At 34.6% G+C, this 24,575-nt stretch overlaps 1 protein-coding gene across 1 annotated transcript in view; it reads right to left on the bottom strand.

Moving 5' to 3' along the window:
* LOC128660439 (collagen alpha-6(VI) chain-like) overlaps nucleotides 1-24,575 on the bottom strand; it is a 534,497-nt gene that overhangs the window by 249,386 nt on the left and 260,536 nt on the right. Inside the window, exons 16-25 of the mRNA XM_053714286.1 lie at nucleotides 18,392-18,445; nucleotides 17,484-17,555; nucleotides 16,057-16,083; nucleotides 15,468-15,512; nucleotides 15,200-15,253; nucleotides 14,779-14,841; nucleotides 12,215-12,280; nucleotides 11,238-11,291; nucleotides 2,807-2,842; nucleotides 923-985 (exon numbers count right to left, since the gene is read on the bottom strand). Coding sequence (XP_053570261.1) covers nucleotides 923-985; nucleotides 2,807-2,842; nucleotides 11,238-11,291; nucleotides 12,215-12,280; nucleotides 14,779-14,841; nucleotides 15,200-15,253; nucleotides 15,468-15,512; nucleotides 16,057-16,083; nucleotides 17,484-17,555; nucleotides 18,392-18,445 — 534 coding nt within the window. The remainder of the gene's footprint in view (nucleotides 1-922; nucleotides 986-2,806; nucleotides 2,843-11,237; nucleotides 11,292-12,214; nucleotides 12,281-14,778; nucleotides 14,842-15,199; nucleotides 15,254-15,467; nucleotides 15,513-16,056; nucleotides 16,084-17,483; nucleotides 17,556-18,391; nucleotides 18,446-24,575) is intronic.

The raw sequence follows: 24,575 nt of genomic DNA, 5'->3' as shown, positions 1-24,575 counted from the left end.
ATTGCAACATAATGCTGAAAAAGCCCCCAAAAACTTTGTGTGATTTCTCTTCATGCTAGTGAGTCTTTGATCATCTGGCGCTAAAATAGTGCTATGGTTTTATTTATTTTTTTGTTTATTTGTTTTTTTAAAAATTGAGGCTCCTGTACTAAATAAACCAACTTTATTTGTGTGGGGGCATTGCCCCTGCACTCCAGTGAGCTAAGTCTCGGAACTCAATTACACAAAATCGTACAGTTCCTGTTAGCATCACTTTTTAAATCGAACTGCTTTTACTTAACTTTATTCATGAAAACCAAAATGTTTTAACAACGGTTTCTCTTTTGTAAATACAATACACAGTATTTGAGTAATATGCCCCTCTTCAAAAACATTGGAGAGTGTTGTTAATAAATTTAGTAAAATGACAGCCTGCTGGGTTATTACAGGAAGCTTACTTATCTATGGTATAATAAAGGAAGTAAAATTTGACTTTCTTTTTCACTTAAAAATTGTATAAATAATAAAAAATGTAATGCTTCACTTAAAGGGACATAAATGTTGGGCTATACAACAAAGATACATTAAAAACAAATAACGAACAACCAAAGAAGATCTTATTTTTATGCCAATGCCTGAAATCAAATGCTGCATAAAGTTTTTCAGCAGAGCAGGCGACATCTGGACATTTTTCTAAATTGGACACTTTTTTGTTTTCTAAGAAAAAGTAAGTTATGTCATATACTTCCATCTTTAAAATTGCAGAAAATGATTGTGTCATTGCATCATTAGATAGAGCAATTCATGAGCAGACTTTGGTGTAACTTTATTCATTTTAGCAATCTCAGATGTCAGAGAAAATTAAAGTCAACATCAGAAATGACAAATGAAAGATTTTGTTTTAATGGGTAACATCTTATAAAGAACAATATATAAGTACAACCTGAACACCTTGAAGTCCAGGCTCTCCTCTGCTTCCAAGATCTCCAGGGGGACCTCTCTCGCCCTTGAATTTAAAAGAAAAAATATAACAAATCACCCAAATATATTTTTCATGTGTGTTTGCTTTTTAAAGGGTTGTACCACTAATACAATGATGGTAATACGGCTGTGTTTCTCAGCTCCATTATTAGAAAAAATATCTGCTGTTCTAAATAGCATATGTGATTATAAAGCATAAATAGCTAGGACTGACTTAAATGATCATTAGCTGATTATTAGGTAACAATTAGGGATGGGCAAATGTTTTGCAACATTCGAAAAATGAAACGAATTTGAACACATTCGTTCGTTTTGAATATTGGTTGTTTGTACAACATTCTAATATTCATTTAATGTAATAGTATTTCTAATGCTTTCTTTAGATGTAATATTAGATTCAAATTTTTCTAATAATTGGATTCCATTTATGCAATATTTGAATTATAAAAATTCTAATCTATATATTTGTAATACCATGTCTAATGCTCTCTTTAAATGTAATATTCTAATTATGCAATATTCGAAATAGAAACTTCTAATTGATAAATTTGTATCTATTATGTATCAATTCACTGAATTCCCTACCATATGAACTGTTGAATTTCTGAATAGTATTTGTTAAAGTGAATTTTACATTCGAAACTTTGACTGTTGATATTCAATCTAATTATTAATAGTTGAAAACTGTAAATAACATTTGATTAAAGAATTTTAATGGATTTTCATTCTTATCAATATTTGATTGTTAAAAGGGAATGTCAACAGGACTATTCGTTCTACCAAACGAATTACACTTCCTGCACATTCGCTCATCCCTAGTAACGATACACTTAGACGTTTCACCATAACAGGGCCTATTATTAATAATTATTATCTATAGTAACCTAAACCTTAAAACAACTGCTGCTTGCGAAATACTGATTGTGTGGCAACCCTAGTCCTCAAAGTCCAAAATGACCCCATGTTTCGAGGATTGAATGCAAACAGATCTCATCAACCTAATTTGCTTGCTGTCCTCCAAAATGTAAATGGACACCCCTGGTTTACAGTAATGGATGATAGCAGAATGGTTGCAGAAAAGACTATTGTTACTTTAAAGCAAGGCTCTTCAAATGCTATCATCAAGACCAGGCCAGATATTAAGATGTTTGCACTAAAGCCCAGGTGAAAAAATCAGCTGCTCAGTTACTATGGTTATTTAACTATTTACACCCGAGATAATCCTGAAAATCTGGCCTGTTAGTGGGCCCTGGGAACTGGAATTGAGGAAGCACTAGTAATATGCATACATTACATAATATAATAATAATAATGTGTTATAGCACATGTATATATTGTACACTGCATGGTAACTGCAGTCATAACAAATTAGCAATGCAATGTAAGATACAAAATAAAAACACTATGAGTTGAAGCATCAGAATGATTTAGAAATTAAACTCTACAAATCCCTTCTGTGCTTTCCAGTACTTTGCCTCCACAGTCTCAATGATGTGACTCATTTGAACCAGTCAGTATTACTCTACTTGGCAGTGAAATACGTGAGCTGCATGTTGTATTCAAACTGTCAATGTGCTGAAACTGCACAAATCCTTCATGGTGAACTTTAGAGAAAACATTGCCAAGCAAAGCAAAATAAAATCTTGTAAGTCTACATGTTTTATGTGACAAATGTGGTTAATGTCTAACATTTACTGTGTCCTATGTAAAGTAAATACAGTAATGAAAACAAGAGATTTAATGCTATTTAGCTAAACGGATTGCTAGAAGCAATGACATAATGTCTTCCTTTTTAATCTACATCCATACAAATGTGCACTGGCAATTTTTGTAAATGGCTACTGACCTTAAAACCAGGAGGTCCTCTGCGGCCTTGTGGACCCTGTATATAAAATAGTGGAATGAAGGTTAAATAAATATGCAACTTACAAAAAATAAAATGAGTATGTGACTTGTGGGTTGTTGTTTTTTAGTAGAATCTAAGCAGGCAAATGAGAGCTGTCCTAACTGCTGAACAGAATAACACGTTACTGTTTTCATGTCCAAAAACAGTGAGAATACAAAAGACACAGACTGCAAGGATATTGGTAAAAACAAATATGTTCAGTTTTAACAGAAAGCAGAAAATAATAAAAAATAAAATAAAAAAAATTACACAAATAAACATTGAATAGCGGTAAGAAAGAATTTATAGATCTATTTTAAAGGGACACTAAACCCATTTTTTTTATTCAGATAGAGTATGCAATTTTAAGCAACTTTCTAATTTACTACTATTATCAATTTTTCTTTGTTCTCTTGCTATGTTTATTTGAAAAGTAGGAATGTAAAGCTTAGGAGTCGGACCATTTTTGGTTCAGAACCTGGGTATCACTTACTGATTGGTGGCAAAATGTAGCCCCCCAATAAGCAAGCAATACCCAGGGTGCTGAACCAAAAATGGTCTGGATCCCAAGCTTTACATGACTGCTTTTCAAATAAAGATAGCAAGAGAACAAAGAAAAATGTGTTAATAGGAGTAAATTAGAAAGTTGCTTAAAACTGTATGCTCTATCTGAATCATGAAAGAAAACAATTGGGTTTAATATCCCTTTAATGTTTTTTTGCCTCTGAGAGTTAGAAACAGCGTCTTGGATAGAAATAGGATGATATATCTAGAAAAGAACCTGTTAGAGGATCTGCCTAATAAAGTTTAAGGGACACACAAAGCCTTGTAGTTACAAAATATTTAGGTTGTCTTGCTATAGAATAACACATGAGTCAAGTGTAAACATTTTCAAAAGAAGTTAACATTTCATTTGCTACAATTGTTTTGCAATAGCTGTATATTACACACATCTTGCCTTATTTGGAGAAGCGTATCTGGACTTGATGAAAAACTGGCTACAGTCATATTAGCAAAACCTGCATTTTAGCCTGTAACGCAACGTCCATTCCGCACTCAAAAAAATGACGTTTGAGTGTGGGATTTCCATAGCGCCGGTATTACAGGTTGTGCGGTCCAGCTAAAATGTTTGCGCTACAGTCTATACCGACATGATCCATACCGCCATCTGAGAGCAGTAGTTATGGATTTTGTGTAACAAAAATATTTCACAAAACTCATAACTAAACTGTCACAAAGTGCACTAAAACCCATAAACTATGGATTTTGTGTAACAAAAATGTTTCACAAAACTTATAACTAAACTGTCTATTAACCCCTAAACCGCCATCCACAGCATCACAAATACTATATTAAACACATTAACCCCTAATCTGCCACCCACCCATATTGCGACTATTAAATAAACCTATTAACCCCTAAACCTCCGGCCCCCCACATTGCCATCACTAAATAAAGCTATTAACCCCTAAACTGCCAGCCCCTCACATCGTAACTACTAAACTAAACCTATTAACCCCTAAACTGATGGCCCCCCACATTGCAAACCACTAAATTAAACGATTAACCCCTAAACCTAACACCCCCTAACTTTAAATTAAAATTACAATATAACTATCTTAAAATGCATAAAAACTTACCTGTGAAATAAAAAAAAACTAAGTTTAAACTATAAATTAACCTACCATTACTATTCTAATAAAATTAAAAAAACTACCAATTAAAAAATCTAAATTACAAATTCAAAAAACCTAGCACTACTAACAATTTAGAACATCTAATATTACAAAAAATAATAAACACTAAATTACGAAAAATAAAAAACACTAAGATTAGAAAAAATAATAAACGAAATGATCAAAAATAAAAACAATTACACCTAATTTAATAGCCCTATAAAAATAAAAAAGCCCCCCACAATAAAAATACGTCCTAACCTACAATAACCTACCAATAGCCCCTAAAAGGGCCTTTTGTAGGGCACTGCCCTAAGTTAAACAGCTATTTTACCTGTAAAAGAATACAAAGTCCCTCCAACAGTAAAACCCACCACCCAAACAACCCCCCAAAACCCGCCACCCAAACAACCCCGCAAATAAAAAACCTAACTCTAAAAAAAACCTAAGCTACCCATTGCCCCTAAAGGGGCATTTGCATGGGCATTGCCCTTAAAATGTCATTCAACTCTTTTCACTGCCCTTAAAAGGGCATTCAGCTATTTTACACTTTGCCTAATCTGGAAAAAAAACACCACAAAAAATAAAAAAAATACCTAACACTAACCCCAGAATATCTACTCACGGTTCCTGAAGTCTGGACATCCATCTCCCTCCAGGTGGCAAAAAGTCTTCATCCAGGTGGTGAGAAATCTTCATCCAGGCGGCGACATCTTCATCCATCGCGGGGGTGTCTTCTGTCTTCATCCCTATGAAGAGGATGCTCCGCGCAGGATGTCTTCCAGGATAGCTCAGCGGCGCTGGGATGAAGATACGTCCCTGAGATGGATGAAGATGTCAACGCCTGGATGAAGACTTCTCGCCGCCTGGATGAAGATGGATATCCGGACTTTAGGAACCGTGAGTAGATGCCCATACAAATGTCCCTTTAGGGGCAATGGGTAGCTTAGTTTTTTTTTTAGAGTTAGGTTTTTTATTTTGGGGGGTTGGTTGGGAGGTGGGTTTTACTGTTTGGGGGGACTTTGCATTTTTTTACAGGTAAAAGAGCTGTTTAGCTTAGGGCAATGCCCTACAAAAGTCCCTTTTAAGGGCTATTGGTAGTTTATTGTAGGTTAGGGGGTGTTTTTATTTGGGGGGCTTTTTATTTTTATAGGGCTATTAGATTAGGTGTAATTGTTTTTATTTTTGATAATTTCGTTTATTTTTTGTAATCTTAGTGCTTTTTGCTTTTCATAATTTAGGCCTAGATTTAGAGTTCGGCGGTAGCCGTCAAAACCAGCGTTAGAGGCTCCTAACGCTGGTTTTGGGCGCCCGCTGGTATTTGGAGTCAGTGATTAAAGGGTCTAACGCTCACTTTACAGCCGCGACTTTTCCATACCGCAGATCCCCCTACGCCATTTGCGTAGCCTATCTTTTCAATGGGATCTTCCTAACGCCGGTATTTAGAGTCGTTTCTGCAGTGAGCGTTAGAGCTCTAACGACAAGATTCCAGCCGCCTGAAAATAGCAGGAGTTAAGAGCTTTCTGGCTAACGCCGGTTTATAAAGCTCTTAACTACTGTACCCTAAAGTACACTAACACCCATAAACTACCTATGTACCCCTAAACCGAGGTCCCCCCACATCGCCGCCACTCGATTAAAATTTTTAACCCCTAATCTGCCGACCGCCACCTACGTTATACTTATGTACCCCTAATCTGCTGCCCCTAACACCGCCGACCCCTGTATTATATCTATTAACCCCTAACTTGCCCCCCACAACGTCGCCGCAAGCTACTTAAAATAATTAACCCCTAATCTTCCGACCGCAAATCGCCGCCACCTACGTTATCCCTATGTACCCCTAATCTGCTACCCCTAACATCGCCGACCCCTATGTTATATTTATTAACCCCTAATCTGCCCCCCACAACGTCGCCGACACCTACCTACACTTATTAACCCCTAATCTGCCGAGCGGACCTGAGCGCTACTATAATAAAGTTATTAACCCCTAATCCGCCTCACTAACCCTATCATAAATAGTATTAACCCCTAATCTGCCCTCCCTAACATCGCCGACACCTACCTTCAATTATTAACCCCTAATCTGCCGACCGGAGCTCACCGCTATTCTAATAAATGTATTAACCCCTAAAGCTAAGTCTAACCCTAACACTAACACCCCCCTAAGTTAAATATAATTTTTATCTAACGAAATAAATTAACTCTTATTAAATAAATGATTCCTATTTAAAGCTAAATACTTACCTGTAAAATACATCCTAATATAGCTACAATATAAATTATAATTATATTATAGCTATTTTAGGATTAATATTTATTTTACAGGCAACTTTGTAATTATTTTAACCAGGTACAATAGCTATTAAATAGTTAAGAACTATTTAATAGTTACCTAGTTAAAATAATTACAAATTTACCTGTAAAATAAATCCTAACCTAAGATATAATTAAACCTAACACTACCCTATCAATAAAATAATTAAATAAACTACCTACAATTACCTACAATTAACCTAACACTACACTATCAATAAATTAATTAAACACAATTGCTACAAATAAATAAAATTAAATAAACTATCTAAAGTACAAAAAATAAAAAAGAACTAAGTTACAGAAAATAATAAAATATTTACAAACATAAGAAAAATATTACAACAATTTTAAACTAATTACACCTACTCTAAGCCCCCTAATAAAATAACAAAGCCCCCCAAAATAAAAAATTCCCTACCCTATTCTAAAATACAAATATTACAAGCTCTTTTACCTTACCAGCCCTGAACAGGGCCCTTTGCGGGGCATGCCCCAAGAATTTCAGCTCTTTTGCCTGTAAAAAAAAACATACAATACCCCCCCCCCAACATTACAACCCACCACCCACATACCCCTAATCTAACCCAAACCCCCCTTAAATAAACCTAACACTACCCCCCTGATGATCTTCCTACCTTGTCTTCACCATGCCAGGTTCACCGATCCGTCCTGGCTCCAAGATCTTCATCCAACCCAAGCGGGGGCTAGACATCCACTGAAGAAGTCCAGAAGAGGGTCCAAAGTCTTCCTCCTATCCGGCAAGAAGAGGACATCCGGACCGGCAAACATCTTCTCCAAGCGGCATCTTCTATCTTCTTCCATCCGATGACGACCGGCTCCATCTTGAAGACCTCCAGCGCGGATCCATCCTCTTCTTCCGACGACTAGACGACGAATGACGGTTCCTTTAAGGGACGTCATCCAAGATGGCGTCCCTCGAATTCCGATTGGCTGATAGGATTCTATCAGCCAATCGGAATTAAGGTAGGAATTTTCTGATTGGCTGATGGAATCAGCCAATCAGAATATAGTTCAATCCGATTGGCTGATCCAATCAGCCAATCAGATTGAGCTCGCATTCTATTGGCTGATCGGAACAGCCAATAGAATGCGAGCTCAATCTGATTGGCTGATTGGATCAGCCAATCGGATTGAACTATATTCTGATTGGCTGATTCCATCAGCCAATCAGAAAATTCCTACCTTAATTCCGATTGGCTGATAGAATCCTATCAGCCAATCGGAATTCGAGGGACGCCATCTTGGATGACGTCCCTTAAAGGAACCGTCATTCGTCGTCTAGTCGTCGGAAGAAGAGGATGGATCCGCGCTGGAGGTCTTCAAGATGGAGCCGGTCGTCATCGGATGGAAGAAGATAGAAGATGCCGCTTGGAGAAGATGTTTGCCGGTCCGGATGTCCTCTTCTTGCCGGATAGGAGGAAGACTTTGGACCCTCTTCTGGACTTCTTCAGTGGATGTCTAGCCCCCGCTTGGGTTGGATGAAGATCTTGGAGCCAGGACGGATCGGTGAACCTGGCATGGTGAAGACAAGGTAGGAAGATCATCAGGGGGGTAGTGTTAGGTTTATTTAAGGGGGGTTTGGGTTAGATTAGGGGTATGTGGGTGGTGGGTTGTAATGTTGGGGGGGGGGTATTGTATGTTTTTTTTTACAGGCAAAAGAGCTGAAATTCTTGGGGCATGCCCCGCAAAGGGCCCTGTTCAGGGCTGGTAAGGTAAAAGAGCTTGTAATATTTGTATTTTAGAATAGGGTAGGGAATTTTTTATTTTGGGGGGCTTTGTTATTTTATTAGGGGGCTTAGAGTAGGTGTAATTAGTTTAAAATTGTTGTAATATTTTTCTTATGTTTGTAAATATTTTATTATTTTCTGTAACTTAGTTCTTTTTTATTTTTTGTACTTTAGATAGTTTATTTAATTTTATTTATTTGTAGCAATTGTGTTTAATTAATTTATTGATAGTGTAGTGTTAGGTTAATTGTAGGTAATTGTAGGTAGTTTATTTAATTATTTTATTGATAGGGTAGTGTTAGGTTTAATTATATCTTAGGTTAGGATTTATTTTACAGGTAAATTTGTTATTATTTTAACTAGGTAACTATTAAATAGTTCTTAACTATTTAATAGCTATTGTACCTGGTTAAAATAATTACAAAGTTGCCTGTAAAATAAATATTAATCCTAAAATAGCTATAATATAATTATAATTTATATTGTAGCTATATTAGGATTTATTTTACAGGTAAGTATTTAGCTTTAAATAGGAATCATTTATTTAATAAGAGTTAATTTATTTCGTTAGATAAAAATTATATTTAACTTAGGGGGGTGTTAGTGTTAGGGTTAGACTTAGCTTTAGGGGTTAATACATTTATTAGAATAGCGGTGAGCTCCGGTCGGCAGATTAGGGGTTAATAATTGAAGGTAGGTGTCGGCGATGTTAGGGAGGGCAGATTAGGGGTTAATACTATTTATGATAGGGTTAGTGAGGCGGATTAGGGGTTAATAACTTTATTATAGTAGCGCTCAGGTCCGCTCGGCAGATTAGGGGTTAATAAGTGTAGGCAGGTGTCGGCGACGTTGTGGGGGGCAGATTAGGGGTTAATAAATATAACATAGGGGTCGGCGATGTTAGGGCAGCAGATTAGGGGTACATAGGGATAACGTAGGTGGCGGCGGTTTACGGAGCGGCAGATTAGGGGTTAAAAGTGTAATGCAGGGGTCAGCGATAGCGGGGGCGGCAGATTAGGAGTTAATAAGTGTAAGGTTAGGGGTGTTTAGACTCGGGGTACATGTTAGGGTGTTAGGTGCAGACTTAGGAGGTGTTTCCCCATAGGAAACAATGGGGCTGCGTTAGGAGCTGAACGCTGCATTTTTGCAGGTGTTAGGTTTTTTTTCAGCTCAAACAGCCCCATTGTTTCCTATGGGAGAATCGTGCACGAGCACGTTTTTGATGCCGGCCGCGTCCGTAAGCAACTCTGGTATCGAGAGTTGCATTTGCGGTAAAAATGCTCTACGCTCCTTTTTTGGAGCCTAACGCAGCATTTGTTTGAACTCTCGATACCAGAGTTAAATTTATGGTGCGGCCAGAAAAAAACCCGCGGAGCGTTAACAGCCCTTTTACCGCCGAACTCTAAATCTAGGCCTTAGTGTTTATTATTTTTTGTAATTTTAGATTTTTTACATTTTTTAGTAGTGTTAGGTTTTTTTTAAATTTGTAATTTAGGTTTTAATTGGTAGTTTTTTTCTAATTTTATTAGATTAGTTATGTTTAATTTATAGTTTAAACTTATTTTAAGATAGTTATATTGTAATTTTAATTTAAAGTTAGGTGGGTGTTAGGTTTAGGGGTTAATAGTTTAATATAGTGATTTGCGATGTGGGGGGGGGCAGCGGTTTAGGGGTTAATAGCTTTATTTAGGTGTCGGGGAGCGGCAGATTAGGGGTTAATAACTTTATTTAGTGGCGGTGATGTCGGGGAGTGGAGGATTAGGGTTAATATTTTTTATTGATGTCGGAGAGCTGAGGATTAGGGGTTAATATCTTTTATTAGTGTTGGCGATGTCGGGGAATGGCGGATTAGGGGTTAATAGCTGTTATTTAGCGTCGGCGATGTCGGGGAGTGGCAGATTAGGGGTTAATAACTTTAGTGTCAGCGATGTCAGGGGCGGCGGAATAGGGATGTTTAGACTTGGGGTTTATGCTAGGTTTAAATTTAACTTTCTTTTCCTCATAGACATCAATGGGGTTGCGTTACGGCAATTTGCCATTCCGCACTTCAGGTGTTAGTTTTTTTTTTCTAACACTTTCTCCTCATTGATGTCTATGGGGGAAAGCGTGCACGAGCGCATAAAATTAGCCCTTGGCTTTTGTGCGGTATGGAGCTTAAAAACGCACAGCACAAGGAGGCTTTTCAGTAACTCATAATGGCAGCGCTATGGAGAGTGAAATAACGCAATTTTGTTGGCATTATTTTTGCACCCTGTTTAGCGCAAAACTCGTAATCTAGGCGAATGTGTTTCAAATACTTACAATTCCATAAGTGCACACAATACTTGACAAATGAGGATTAATCCTTTAAAGCATTGATTGTTCCCTTTTGCATTAGTTTAACAAATGCATTAACAGGGTTAAAACGTACATCCTCTTCATCCCTAATTCTCTGTTATACCCCAGCAAGCGGCTGTGTCACTCTAGAAGTGACCCGGCCCTCGGCCTGAGAGTCACTTCTCTAATTATTTAACATGTCTTTCTGGTTTTGCAACAAGGTATGTAAGGATGCGAGGACTAGACAAACCAACATAGCCCAAACTAGATCAATATGTAGAATATTTAAGCAAAAATAAACAAAATCTTTGAAAAATTTGTTTTTATTACATCAGGACCGTCATCTCCAGGTTCTCCTTCTACACCATCTGTGCCAGATTCACCCTGAAAAACAAGAAAAAGTTTAAAAGAGGGATAATTTCCCATATATAAAATGCTTAATGGTTTATCAGTCTTCAGTATTAGAATATCATAATTAAATAAAAAATAAAAAACATTTTAGGTCTGTATTAGAACATCACACAGGAGTACAACTTTGCTAGAGCATAAAGGGAAAAAAGATTTTTGCCCTATTTTCTAGGCATGTGCATTTGAAACATTTGGCAGCAAACAAAAGATGGTGGCTGCCGTGCCATTCGGCTTTTCTTTGGAGCCAGATTTCTTTTTGTGAAAGGGCAAGACACTAAGATCTGGATTTACACAAACCATAGTGTGTTGCACTTTCACAATAAGAAATCTTGCTCTGTAAATAGCCGTATGCCGGTGGCAGCCGCCATCTTTAGCATTAGTTTGCTGCCGAATGTCATGAACGCACATAGCTGCTGTTTTCTAAACAAAACATTTACATTATATTTTTGAGAGTCAACATTTTTACATTTGCAGTGTATAACTAATATCTCTGATTACTTGTGTATATAAATAGCTTATTAAAAGACATGTGTAGCTCATTCAAAGACACTTTTCAATCACCAAAGTTATCTTGTGTATAATTATTATATATCCGTATACCTTGCACATGAAATTTGGATTGTTTCAAACTTTTAATGAACAATATGAAAGTCTAAGGGCCCGATGATCAAAGCCTTGTGAGCATGGAGAGGAATCATGCAATAGATTAGGGGCTTTTTAATTATAATGTATGGGTCTCTCCTTCACATACAGCACCCTACAAATGAAGATAAATAGCTCTCAAGGTACAGTTTGAAAAATTCTTTGAGGAACTTCACAGTACTGATGAGATTTAGATATTCTTGACAGAGCAGAAAGCTTTAGATTAACAAGCCCTATGCTTTTGTTGTTGTTTTTACCTGTCGTCCTGGTTGTCCTTTTACTCCTTTTGGTCCTACAATATTATTGTTGATTCCAGGATCTCCCTGAGAAGCAAAAAGACACAGAATTATTGGTACTTACAATGGCCACAACTCATAAAGCGGTGCTTGCTTCTCTGGCTTGGCAAGGTGCTACCCCAATGTCACTCACAGAGGTTGCCATAATAAGCCCACATATCAAAGGAAAATAAAGAAAAAAATATAACTTAAAAAAATAAAGAACATTAGTAAAACATGTTTAGGATAAATATATTTGAAGCACATTTTTTAAATACCCCCTCACTCTGAAAATTTGTGGATGAGATTTACATAGATAGAAGTCAAGGATTCAAAATATAATTTAAAATATGGTAGAAGATATAATATTAAAATATAAAGAGTTTATAGCAATTAACCGCTAGTTTGAAGACTGTTATGAAATTGTTTTGCTGGAAGTTACAAGTAGATGAGTATCTAACGATATAATACATTTTATATTTCGCATGAATCCTACATGATTCTAAAAGGATTCCAAAAGGATCAATCTCATTCTAAACAAAATCATTCATTTATATGAATACGTAACTTTGTTTCAGTCAGCAATCCATTAGCTATAAACAGATCACCATAAATATGTGGGAAAGACAGAATCATTTAAGAAACTTAATAACCTAGACTAGGATGGTCAACTGGCAGCCATTCTGCTGGTCTATCCATGTTCCACTAGATATTTATAATGTGTGTGTTTAATAGACACAGTTTTACATTTGGTCCTTAAAGCTTCTATATATATAGATCTGATTAGTTGTCATCACTGGCCTAGACTATGCAGTAGTAAAACTGTATCATTTACTGTAGCTGCTCTCTAAACCTAGGGCATCTACAGGTAAGCAGTAAGTGTCTTTCTCAATCGTTACTGTGTTTCTCAAATTATATACTAGTCCCTTAAATTGTAATTAAAATTCACTCTGCACATCCATTTTCACACTTTCTCACTCAAATACTATTCTCTGAAAGAACACTCAAAATTGTCCAGTTACTTTTTTCTAGGTCTCGCCCAACTTCTTTTACATTCTCACTGTTTATAAATCTATTAAAGAAGCTGGATGTAGCCCACAAACATCAGCTAGCTCCGAGTAGTGCATTGCAGCTGCTGAGGATATGTATATATGCATTCAACAAAGGATACAAAGAGAAAAAAGTACAATAATAATGAAAATAGAAGTAAATTTAAAAGTATTTTAAAATGACATGCTCTATCTGAATCATGAAGTTTAATTTTGAATTTTAAATCACTTTAACTACTCTACCAATAAAAAGCACCCCACTGCGATCCATTTTTCAAAACGGGTAAACTAGGCAGACTCTGCATGGGGATCCAGAGTTTCAGTTCAGGCAGTATTTTAATGTCAGCGGCCAGTGTCACTATTGCAGAAGTAAGGATTCTAGGTGATTTATGTGTGGCATTAGTTGTACTGGCTGCCTGCTTTGTCCATTCCCAAAAACAGATCTGCCCCAATAACTATGACAGACGATGTTTCCATTTACTCAATTTATTTTTTCTTCTACAAACTCTCAACTTGTGCTGTGATATCATCTGAAATACTACACCACCAATCCCTCTCTAAGGGGTCGATTTATAAAACAGTGGATGCTGCTTCCGACCCACTCCACTTCAGGTCTGCCTGAATGCGCTAATGCAGGGGCCAGCATTGCACAAGCATTTCACTAGAAATGCTTGTGCAATGATACAGTGGATCATGTCCACCCGCACAATAATAAATCTGCACCAATACCTCTATAAATCCCAGATACACAGTAACACTTTTACTCATTTCTAAATCTCAATGATTAAAGGGCCACTGTAAGTAAATATTTTCTATGCCTGTTACTAACTAACTACCCCAAATACGCTTTTTATCAATAGCATTTCATTAACATATCTCTACCGTATATAAGAAATCTTGTCTGCAAATTTAATTGTTTTCCAACCTTTGCTCTATACCAATCCGTTTACAATACCTAGGTTTCAAAATGGCGCTTTAAACACAAAGTTATTGGTTTAAGTATTTTGAACACACAGTGCTGAAAATAGTGGGCAGGATAATGTGACATCATTGGCGAATAAAAGATATAACTTTTAGATTGTTATGAAACTTCGTTTTGGAGAAAATATAGGTCAGTAGGTTTTAATTAATGTTTATTAACTTTAATATGTTAGTTGTTTAGCTTAAAAATTATAACAGAAAGTAATCCTTTAATTAGTTTGGTACTGGAAGTTCTTTTGGTGACAACATTTCTATTATTATTTTCTACTTTATAAACAAGTAAATGATCTATTAATCAACTCACTGATAAAGCACCATTATGGCTACTAAAAATACTAATAATGCAATGTAAATCACTCTATTCTCTAATAAATGTTCCATATCTACTTCTGTAATAAATTGGGTTTATTTTTATTAAATAACACTAATTCTCTCCAGCACCAGTCACTGGTGCCCTTGGTCTAACAGACTATGTTTCAAATTGTGCATAGAAAATAATAAAATATTAATACTTACAGGATCTCCCCTAAGACCAACATCACCCCTTTCTCCGGGTTCTCCACTTGGACCTTTTCTACCCTAAGATAAGAGAGTTAAAAATAAAATAACATGATTATAGGATTATTATTCTGTGCTATAATGCTGTATTCTTTAGCTCCCAGATGCTCATATAATGTTACATTTTAGCATGACATATGAAAAACTGTGTTGACATTAGTGAGGTCTTGCTCATAAAGTTTAACATTTTTGCATTACTGCAAATATAGTTACAAAATAGTGAGTGTGACCAAATATATATATATATATATATATATATATATACACACACACACATACACACACATACATACACACACTGTGTGTATATATATATATATATATATATATATAATTATGGTGCATGCACATTGTTTGCAGCAAACAAACATTCTCGTACCTGTGAACCGGGACTTCCATGCTCACCAGAAGGCCCAGTGGGACCACGATCTCCCTATATCAAAAATAAAGTTCATTAGCATTAAAAAAATGAATGGTCTGATTTTCAAGATAAATAAACATGTTTCTCCTTTAAGATATATAATTTGAGTTTAGCACTGTAACTAATGCTGTTCATGTATGTTATACATTTGATATTGTAACTGTTACTTCCTTAGACACTTTAAACAAACCTAAACACATACATACAAATATCTACATAGCATTACCTGTTCTCCTGGTACTCCATCTATTCCATTTTCACCATCATCTCCCTGTGAGAAAAACCAGAAAAACAAGGAGGATATTACAACAGACATTACATATATATATAAGCAATGGAAAAACACAGTGAGTAACAATTGTATTATGGTAATTGTAGCTTCTTGTGTATCTGACAAAGAAAAGAAAAATACTTATAAATAATAAACCATGAAATGTTTATAGACAGCCAGACATATTAAACCACTGACAAAGCTCGGATGTTTGAACAAAATTGTATGAATCTTAATATGTATCACTCAAATGACCAAGTTCATAAAAAATAAGTAAACAACCAAAATTTGGGATCAATTTCTACTGTTTTATCACATATGCTACAGTTTACAATTTATTACAGTATATTAAGTAAAAAAGGTTATTAAATTAGTTAAAAATGTATGTTGTTAAGAAACTTATTCATATACGAACATAAAATATATTTTTCTGCAGAAAATTATTTCTAGATTAATTATTAACCTCTACACTGAAGGCATCTTGAGATGTTTTTGTAACAATAATTCTTGGTCAAATCTGCAAAAGAGAAAAAAAACAACTAACCTTATCTCCTCGGTAGCCTCTGCCTCCCTAAAAGCAAAAAAAAATAAAAATACAGTTTTATATGGGACTCATAATAAACCATTTTGTCTGAAATAATAGTAATGAAGTCAAGGTAATTGAATACGGAATCACATTGTTAACACTATAAAAACATCTAATAAACTTTATTGTATCAAGATTAAAAAACTAAAAAATAACAATAGTCAGAAAAAATCATGTGAATCAATAGCTACTAAGACGGTTATCCTTACATGGATACGTGTATTCAAATATTTTAATTGTTGCATCATTATAATATTATAAAGTGTAATTTCAAGTATTATTCTTTTTGTTCAGCTGCATTATATAAGAGATTGTCTCGGGAATGTGTAACCTGCTGTAGCAGCTGATTAGCAGATAATTATTATTTAGGGTATGGGAATATTAGACAAAAATATGTGGATACAATTTCAAGCAGTTTCCTTTTTGAATGGTATGTAACTGTAATATCAATCTGTGATATACATTTTAACTACAGTTTTCTGCTTCTAATAATGGTAAAAAAAAAAATTATACTCCTGCTGATTTCTAGGTTACACATTTTCAGTGCTTAGTCTGAACATTTTATGAAGTGCTGTTTTCAACGTACACTTCTACTGAATTTTGATCCAGACTGGGCAGAGACAAGTCTGAACAATAATCATTTGGAAGATATTTCTCTTTACAAATAAATTTACAAACTGCTTCTTGAGGAATCATAAACATGTGTAAATTTCCGAATTCGAATGTTAGAACGAATGTTATTACCGAAATTCAAATTATAAATCCGAATTTTGATAAGAACAAATATTCTTAAAAATTCTAAAATCGAATGTTATTTACAGTTTTCGAATGTCACTTTCAAATTCAAATGTTTATAATTATATCGAATGTCCACATTCGAAATTTCAAATTTAACATTCTATTTAACAAATACTATTCAGAAGTTCAATAGTTCATGTGGTAGAGAGGGAATCTAGTAAATTGATACTTAATAGATATAAATATATAATTTTGAATGTTTCTATATAGAATATTGCATAATTCGAATATTACATTTAAAGAAAGCATTAGAAATACTATTACAAGCATATAAATTCAAATTTTTCGAATTCAAATATTGCATAATTCGAATATTACATTTAAAGAAAGCATTAGAAATACTATTACAAATATAAATTCAAATTTTTCAAAATTAATATTTATGAATGTAATCGTAAAATTCGAAACCGAAAATTCAAAAATCGAATGTTAGAATGTTATGTAAACATTCAAAATTCGATTCGAACGAACAAATGTGTTAAAATTCGTTTCATTTTTCGAATGTTGCGAAACATTCGCCCATCCCTACAAAAGACCTGGAGCAAGAGATGTGTTTTATCACCCAAGCCAATATACAGCATACTTGCCTTTAGGCCTCTGACACCCTGGCAGCCATCTTCTCCTCTTGTCCCATTAAGTCCACGAGTTCCTCGCTCACCCTAAATATATATATTGGTTAACAAGCTTTGAAGGTCAGGTTGCTGACTAATAACACACAGAAGGGTTTGTATCTACAAAAAAGCTAGTCACTAAACAACACCTTACACTATTGTAACAAAGAATGAAGAAAATAGATAAAAAAAAGACAGACCGTCATTCAGACAGAGAAAGATAGGCAAAAAGAGATAGACAGGCAGGCATAGGCATGCTGGAAATAGACAGTTTAATGTGCAATCTAATTGATTCATTACAGCTTGCTAAATTGTAAGCTTTTTTTTTTTTTTTTTAAAAAGTACTCATTTGTTAAATTCTGAACTTATCATAATATATATAATGAGCTTAAGAATTGTTTGGAGACGTATTGCATTTAAATGGCCATTAAAACATTTTTTTTACGTTGTAATATAAAATATTTGGTTATTTGTAGTAAAAAATATTTTGCAATATATGTTAATTGTTTATTTTGTCCCCCTTTCATGGACATGAGCTAAGTTATAGCAAGTAAATTGGAATTTTATATATATATATACACACACGTTCAATCTGATTTGATTTTTATTTACATTTTCCATTGAAGAATGTTACCACATATAAGTTTTCATTCATAAAGTTTTATCGGTTATGTAATACAAAAAAATCTAATCCTGAATATTATTCCTAGGCATAGGAATGCGTCCATTTAAAGATGCATCCATTTAAATATAAGATTTCTTTACAGATTTAAGTTTGCTCCTCTATAATTGCAGTCAAACTATGGTTAATAAAATAAAATACATTTGATACATGTTTAAAAAAACTTAAACAAACTTTTTTGTCCCAATTTAGATGTACTTACAATACCTCCTTCTTCTCCTGGGTGACCTGGAGATCCTTTGGGCCCAATGCTCCCCTAAAAAAAATATTGAGTCATTTTATTGGGACATTATCATCCAATAGCAGAATGCTAGATAATTTTTAATGTTAACTGCATTGCATGGTACAGATGATTAGATCCAGAAAATGTATAAAGTAAAATGTAATATTCCAAGTCCTCATAAATTTTGAAGGCTGCATATTCATCTTGGTAAAAAGTAGCCCATGTAGATGCATTTTATGTAACCTGCCTTGTTTGAAGCTGCAACAGTTATTGTTAGATGTCTGAATTATATAATGTATAGTTACAGCAATTAGACAGACTGACCAATCAACTCCGATTTAATTTGTGGTCCCTTAAAAATATAAAATTGCTATTAGTGAGAGTCTTCGTATTTTTTTCTGGATAATCAAAACCTCTTACTTGAAATATAGGATATAAACGTTGAGAAATAACATACTGGATTGGATATAATATTTGAGTTTACGTGAATAGTTTTAGTGGGAAAATAGCTTTAGGGAAGATTATCTTTATTGACAGCTGATTTGTTAACACATTACAGTTATGTCAAACACACCTAATTACTTATTTTTTATGTGGTATTAGTAGTAAATGGGATCATGGCCACTGGCTTTTGTTTTGGGGTTGAATCCTAAATGAAGGCAATTTTTTTTTATTTCTTTGATATATTGAATTGTCATAAACTTAAAAAAGGCATGCATATATCAGGTTCTAGAAGAGCGCATGGCTTCTGTTAAATAAGTTCTTGGTTCAAATCATTTAACCCACTGTCTACAATGAATTCCATAGAAATGAATTACAACCAATGTGTTATTATCAGCTATGATGCATGTTGTAAAAAAAGAATGTGAAGAAGATAATGTTAATGCCAAACTACACATTATCATATACTCTCATAAAAGCAGGGACAGTCAACTAAACATTTTTGAAAAACAAAATGTGGTTAGGAGAATAACCACAGAAAAGAGTACACTTATAGCACTCAAGAGCTAGTTAAATTACTTGGAAAATACTGAAAAGCGCAGTGTAGTGAAAAATTAAAGAGACAGCATTAGTCTCCAAGTGTACTGAACCTAACTAAGTTAAAACTTTACATTTATTAATTATACAGTGCTAAAATTTGTGGAAAACACGAAAATTTAAAAACACTAACCGTAATTGGAGCTGGAATAGGTCTGAAATGTATAGGCTAATTGGACCAATGTGGAAATCTATATATCAGAGTCTCCTCTATAAGGGCTAAGTGTTGTGGATAAAATTATCCACAATTGTATATGCTCAGATATTTAGTACCATTAAATGTATAGAATATGATCAATTATACAGTTAAATCTATGCAGGTATGGGCTGCAATGTCCAGCAATAGCTGATACTAGATAGATTGTATTCTGGATAGCAATAATATAATAGTGTGACAGCTAGAAACTAAAAATAGTAACACTGTCACCCTGTGGTAAATTCAACAATTATGGTTTATATTATACAGACCGAAAAATGAGGAAAATTGGGATCTTATACCGTATCTGTTTTTATTGGAAGAACCAATGAATAGAAGTACCTCAGTTAGGGTTACATTTATTCCCACTCTAGTGGGGTTTATTATATTGAGGTGTATGACACTCCCTGTGAAGTTTGCCCACTATTGATTAACACCTCTTTGGACACATTAATGTGGTTATATCTAAAGAAATAGGTTGCAATAAGTTGAAGTATATAACCCAGATCTCTAAATAGATATACGTAAAGGGATACACTGAGTCCAAATTGCTCAATTCCTACAAATAGTCGTTAATGTTACCCAGTTGAAGTTGGTTCACTTGATTCATATAGCTACAAATAAACCTATAGAATGTGACCAGTTTATTGTGAGTACAAATTTCAGATTGGATTAATGCAGGGATGCGTGTTACATATTTTCTATAGTTATTATACCTCAATGATGGTCAAAAAATATACTTGCACTGTAATAGAGTTTATTTGATTGAGGTATGTGTGTAACAGTCCCTTTGGTTCACTCTTAACTGGTACCGTTACTGTACACAATAGTATGGTTATATATACGTAGCTAGACTTTTGTATATTTCAGCCAAATAATATAACTTGTTGGCTGTGAGTAGAAATTTTCTAGTTGGGTTAGTGTAGGGATATGTGTCAATTTTTAATACGTTGTAACTGTTTCAGTTGTGCTTGTGCAAACATTTTTTACATTTGGATATCTTGGTTTATTGGAACAAAGACACAAAATTATAATTTTTAAATTGAAGCCTGCGTAGCTTACAGTAAATATTTGGCCTGAGTTATTATATCATAGGTTAAAGTTTAACCATATAAAATTTGCTTACAATCAGATGTTTGGTATTGTACCGATATTTCTATACTCTATAATTAGTATTTGAGAGACTGTTTAAATAAATAGGTATATCGTATAATTTGGTTGCTCAGTATTTGCCAATAGATTTGTGATTTGATCTATTCTATCACATAAGCATTAGAGTGGTTTAACAGACTATATTTGAGTCTAAGTACATTATTCCTCAGTATAATATAACATACAGTTATAAATCTGCGATATTCAACAATCCAGTTACATCTATCTCTGACAGCGCTATAGTCAGATTATAATAAAATTGAGCTTTTTCTTGAGCTATACAAAACTCTGGTTGGGTAGTCTATATGTACTTTTGAATCACAGTGTAGTTATCCGGTAGTGTATCGCAACTCTGTGTTTGATCAATGCTCTATATTACTGCAGGAACACAGGAAATAACTACCCCTAGCTAAAGATGTCGGAATATACCCTATAGCTGAGTTACTGAATTGGAGCTTTCCGGTTATTTTTAAATTAAACTGACAGTTAGGGTAATATCGCTCCTAAGCGGTTTCAACAATTAACAAGTGAGCTTCAAAGTTTAGCCAATTGTAGCAGTATCATCAGCTATTTTAAATAAATCTGACCGTTAGGGCAGTATCGCTCCTAAGCGGTTACAACAATTACCGAGTGAGGCTCAAAGCTTAGCTAGTTGTGACCTTATCATCTGCTAACCCAATATGCCGGGAGAGACCCTGAATAATTTTGTAATTTTAATAAAGGTTCATTGTTATAGCCATGTTCTAATGACAAATTACCATACTAGCACCAATTTTAGTTAGCCGCTAAAATACAGGAGCTCGCAACGACTCCTCACCATTTCCCCAAATCCCTAACATGTCTCTCCCGGCATATTGGGTTAGCAGATGATAAGGTCACAACCAGCTAAGCTTTGAGCCTCACTCAGTAATTGTTGTAACCGCTTAGGAGCGATACTGCCCTAACGGTCAGGTTTATTTAAAATAGCTGATGATACTGCTACAATTGGCTAAACTTTGAAGCTCACTTGTTAATTGTTGAAACCGCTTAGGAGCGATATTACCCTAACGGTCAGTTTAATTTAAAAATAACCGGAAAGCGCCAATTCAGTAACTCAGCTATCGGGTATATTCCGACAGCTTTAGCTAGGGGTAGTTATATCCTGTGTTCCTGCAGCAATATAGAGCATTGATCAAACACAGAGTTGCGATACACTACAGGATAACTACACTGTGATTCAAAAGTACATATAGACTACCCAACCAGAGTTTTGTATAGCTCAAGAAAATGCTCAATTTTATTATAATCTGACTATAGCGCTGTCAGAGATAGATGTAACTGGAGTGTTGAATATCGCAGATTTATAACTGTATGTTATATTATACTGAGGAATAATGTACTTAGACTCAAATATAGTCTGTTAAACCACTCTAATGCTTATGTGATACAATAGATCAAATCACAAATCTATTGGCAAATACTGAGCAACCAAATTATACAATATACCTATTTATTTAAACAGTCTCTCAAATACTAATTATAGAGTATAGAAATATCGGTACAATACCAAACATCTGATTGTGAGCAAATAATATATGGTTAAACTTTAACCTATGATATAATAACTCAGGCCAAATATTTACTGTAAGCTACGCAGGCTTCAATTTAAAAATTATAATTTTGTGTCTTTGTTCCAATAAACCAAGATATCCAAATGTAACCAATGTTTGCACAAGCACAACTGAAACAGTTACAACGTATTAAAAATTGACACATATCCCTACACTAACCCAACTAGAAAATTTCTACTCACAGCCAACAAGTTATATTATTTGGCTGAAATATACAAAAGTCTAGCTACGTATATATAACCATACTATTGTGTACAGTAACGGTACCAGTTAAGAGTGAACCAAAGGGATTGTTACACACATACCTCAATCAAATAAACTCTATTACAGTGCAAGTATATTTTTTGACCATCATTGAGGTATAATAACTATAGAAAATATGTAACACGCATCCCTGCATTAATCCAATCTGAAATTTGTACTCACAATAAACTGGTCACATTCTATAGGTTTATTTGTAGCTATATGAATCAAGTGAACCAACTTCAACTGGGTAACGTTAACGACTATTTGTAGGAATTGAGCAATTTGGACTCAGTGTATCCCTTTACGTATATCTATTTAGAGATCTGGGTTATATACTTCAACTTATTGCAACCTCTTTCTTTAGATATAACCACATTAATGTGTCCAAAGAGGTGTTAATCAATAGTGGGCAAACTTCACAGGGAGTGTCATACACCTCAATATAATAACCCCCACTAGAGTGGGAATAAATGTAACCCTAACTGAGGTACTTCTATTCATTGGTTCTTCCAATAATAACAGATACGGTATAAGATCCCAATTTTCCTCATTTTTCGGTCTGTATAATATAAACCATAATTGTTGAATTTACCACAGGGTGACAGTGTTACTATTTTTAGTTTCTAGCTGTCACACTATTATATTATTGCTATCCAGAATACAATCTATCTAGTATCAGCTATTGCTGGACATTGCAGCCCATACCTGCATAGATTTAACTGTATAATTGATCATATTCTATACATTTAACGGTACTAAATTTCTGAGCATATACAATTGTGGATAATTTTATCCACAACACTTAGCCCTTATAGAGGAGACTCTGATATATAGATTTCCACATTGGTCCAATTTGCCTATACATTTCAGACCTATTCCAGCTCCAATTACGGTTAGTGTTTTTAAATTTTCGTGTTTTCCACAAATTTTAGCACTGTATAATTAATAAATGTAAAGTTTTAACTTAGTTAGGTTCAGTACACTTGGAGACTAATGCTGTCTCTTTAATTTTTCACTACACTGCGCTTTTCAGTATTTTCCAAGGAATTGAACTAGCTCTTGAGTGCTATAAGTGTACTCTTTTCTGTGGTTATTCTCCTAACCACATTTTGTTTTTCAAGTTTATATATAGTACACAGCACCACCGACTCTATTATTATAAAGTATTGATCTGGGACACACTCCAGAGTCTATTACACTAAGAGATCTTGAGCTCATCTTTTATTTAAACAAGTAGTGCCATTGGTCTTCCTCCTTTGTTATGAACTAAACATTTTTATTGTTTAAAAGATAGATAATCCCTTTATTTCCCATTCCCCAGTTTTGCACAACCAACACGGTTATATTAATATACTTTGTACCTCTGTCATTACCTTGTATCTAAGCATCTTCTGACAGCCCCCTGATCACATGACATTTTATTTATTATTTATTGACTTGCATTTTAGCTGTGTTGTGCACAACCCACTGGCCTGAGCACAATGTTATCTATTTGGCCCACAAGAACTAGCAGTATCCTATTGTGAAAAGCAAATAAAAAAGCATGTGATTAAGAGGCTGTCTATAGTGGCTTAGAAACAGGCAGACATTTAGAGGTTTAAATGTTAAAAAGTATATTAATATAACAATATTTGTTGTGCAAAGCTGGAGAATGGGTAGTAACGGCGTTATTTAACTTTTTAAACAATTACAATTTTAGTGTTAACTGTCCCTTTAAACTCTGCAACTCCTACTCACAATGTACAACATTTTTGGGTGCAGATTGTAAGTTTCAGGTAATTATATGCTTAACCCTTTCGTGACAGGGTTAAAGTGTCTACATCGGAACACCTGTTCCGATGTAGACAAATTGAAACTACGCGATCGTGCATACGATCGCGAGATTTCAATTATTGGATCGCATCTGGGGGGCGTCCCTACA

This window comes from Bombina bombina, chromosome 5 (genome assembly GCF_027579735.1).
Source record: "Bombina bombina isolate aBomBom1 chromosome 5, aBomBom1.pri, whole genome shotgun sequence".
In the NCBI taxonomy this organism is placed as follows: domain Eukaryota; kingdom Metazoa; phylum Chordata; class Amphibia; order Anura; family Bombinatoridae; genus Bombina; species Bombina bombina.
This window is presented reverse-complemented; position numbering and strand designations above follow the sequence as displayed.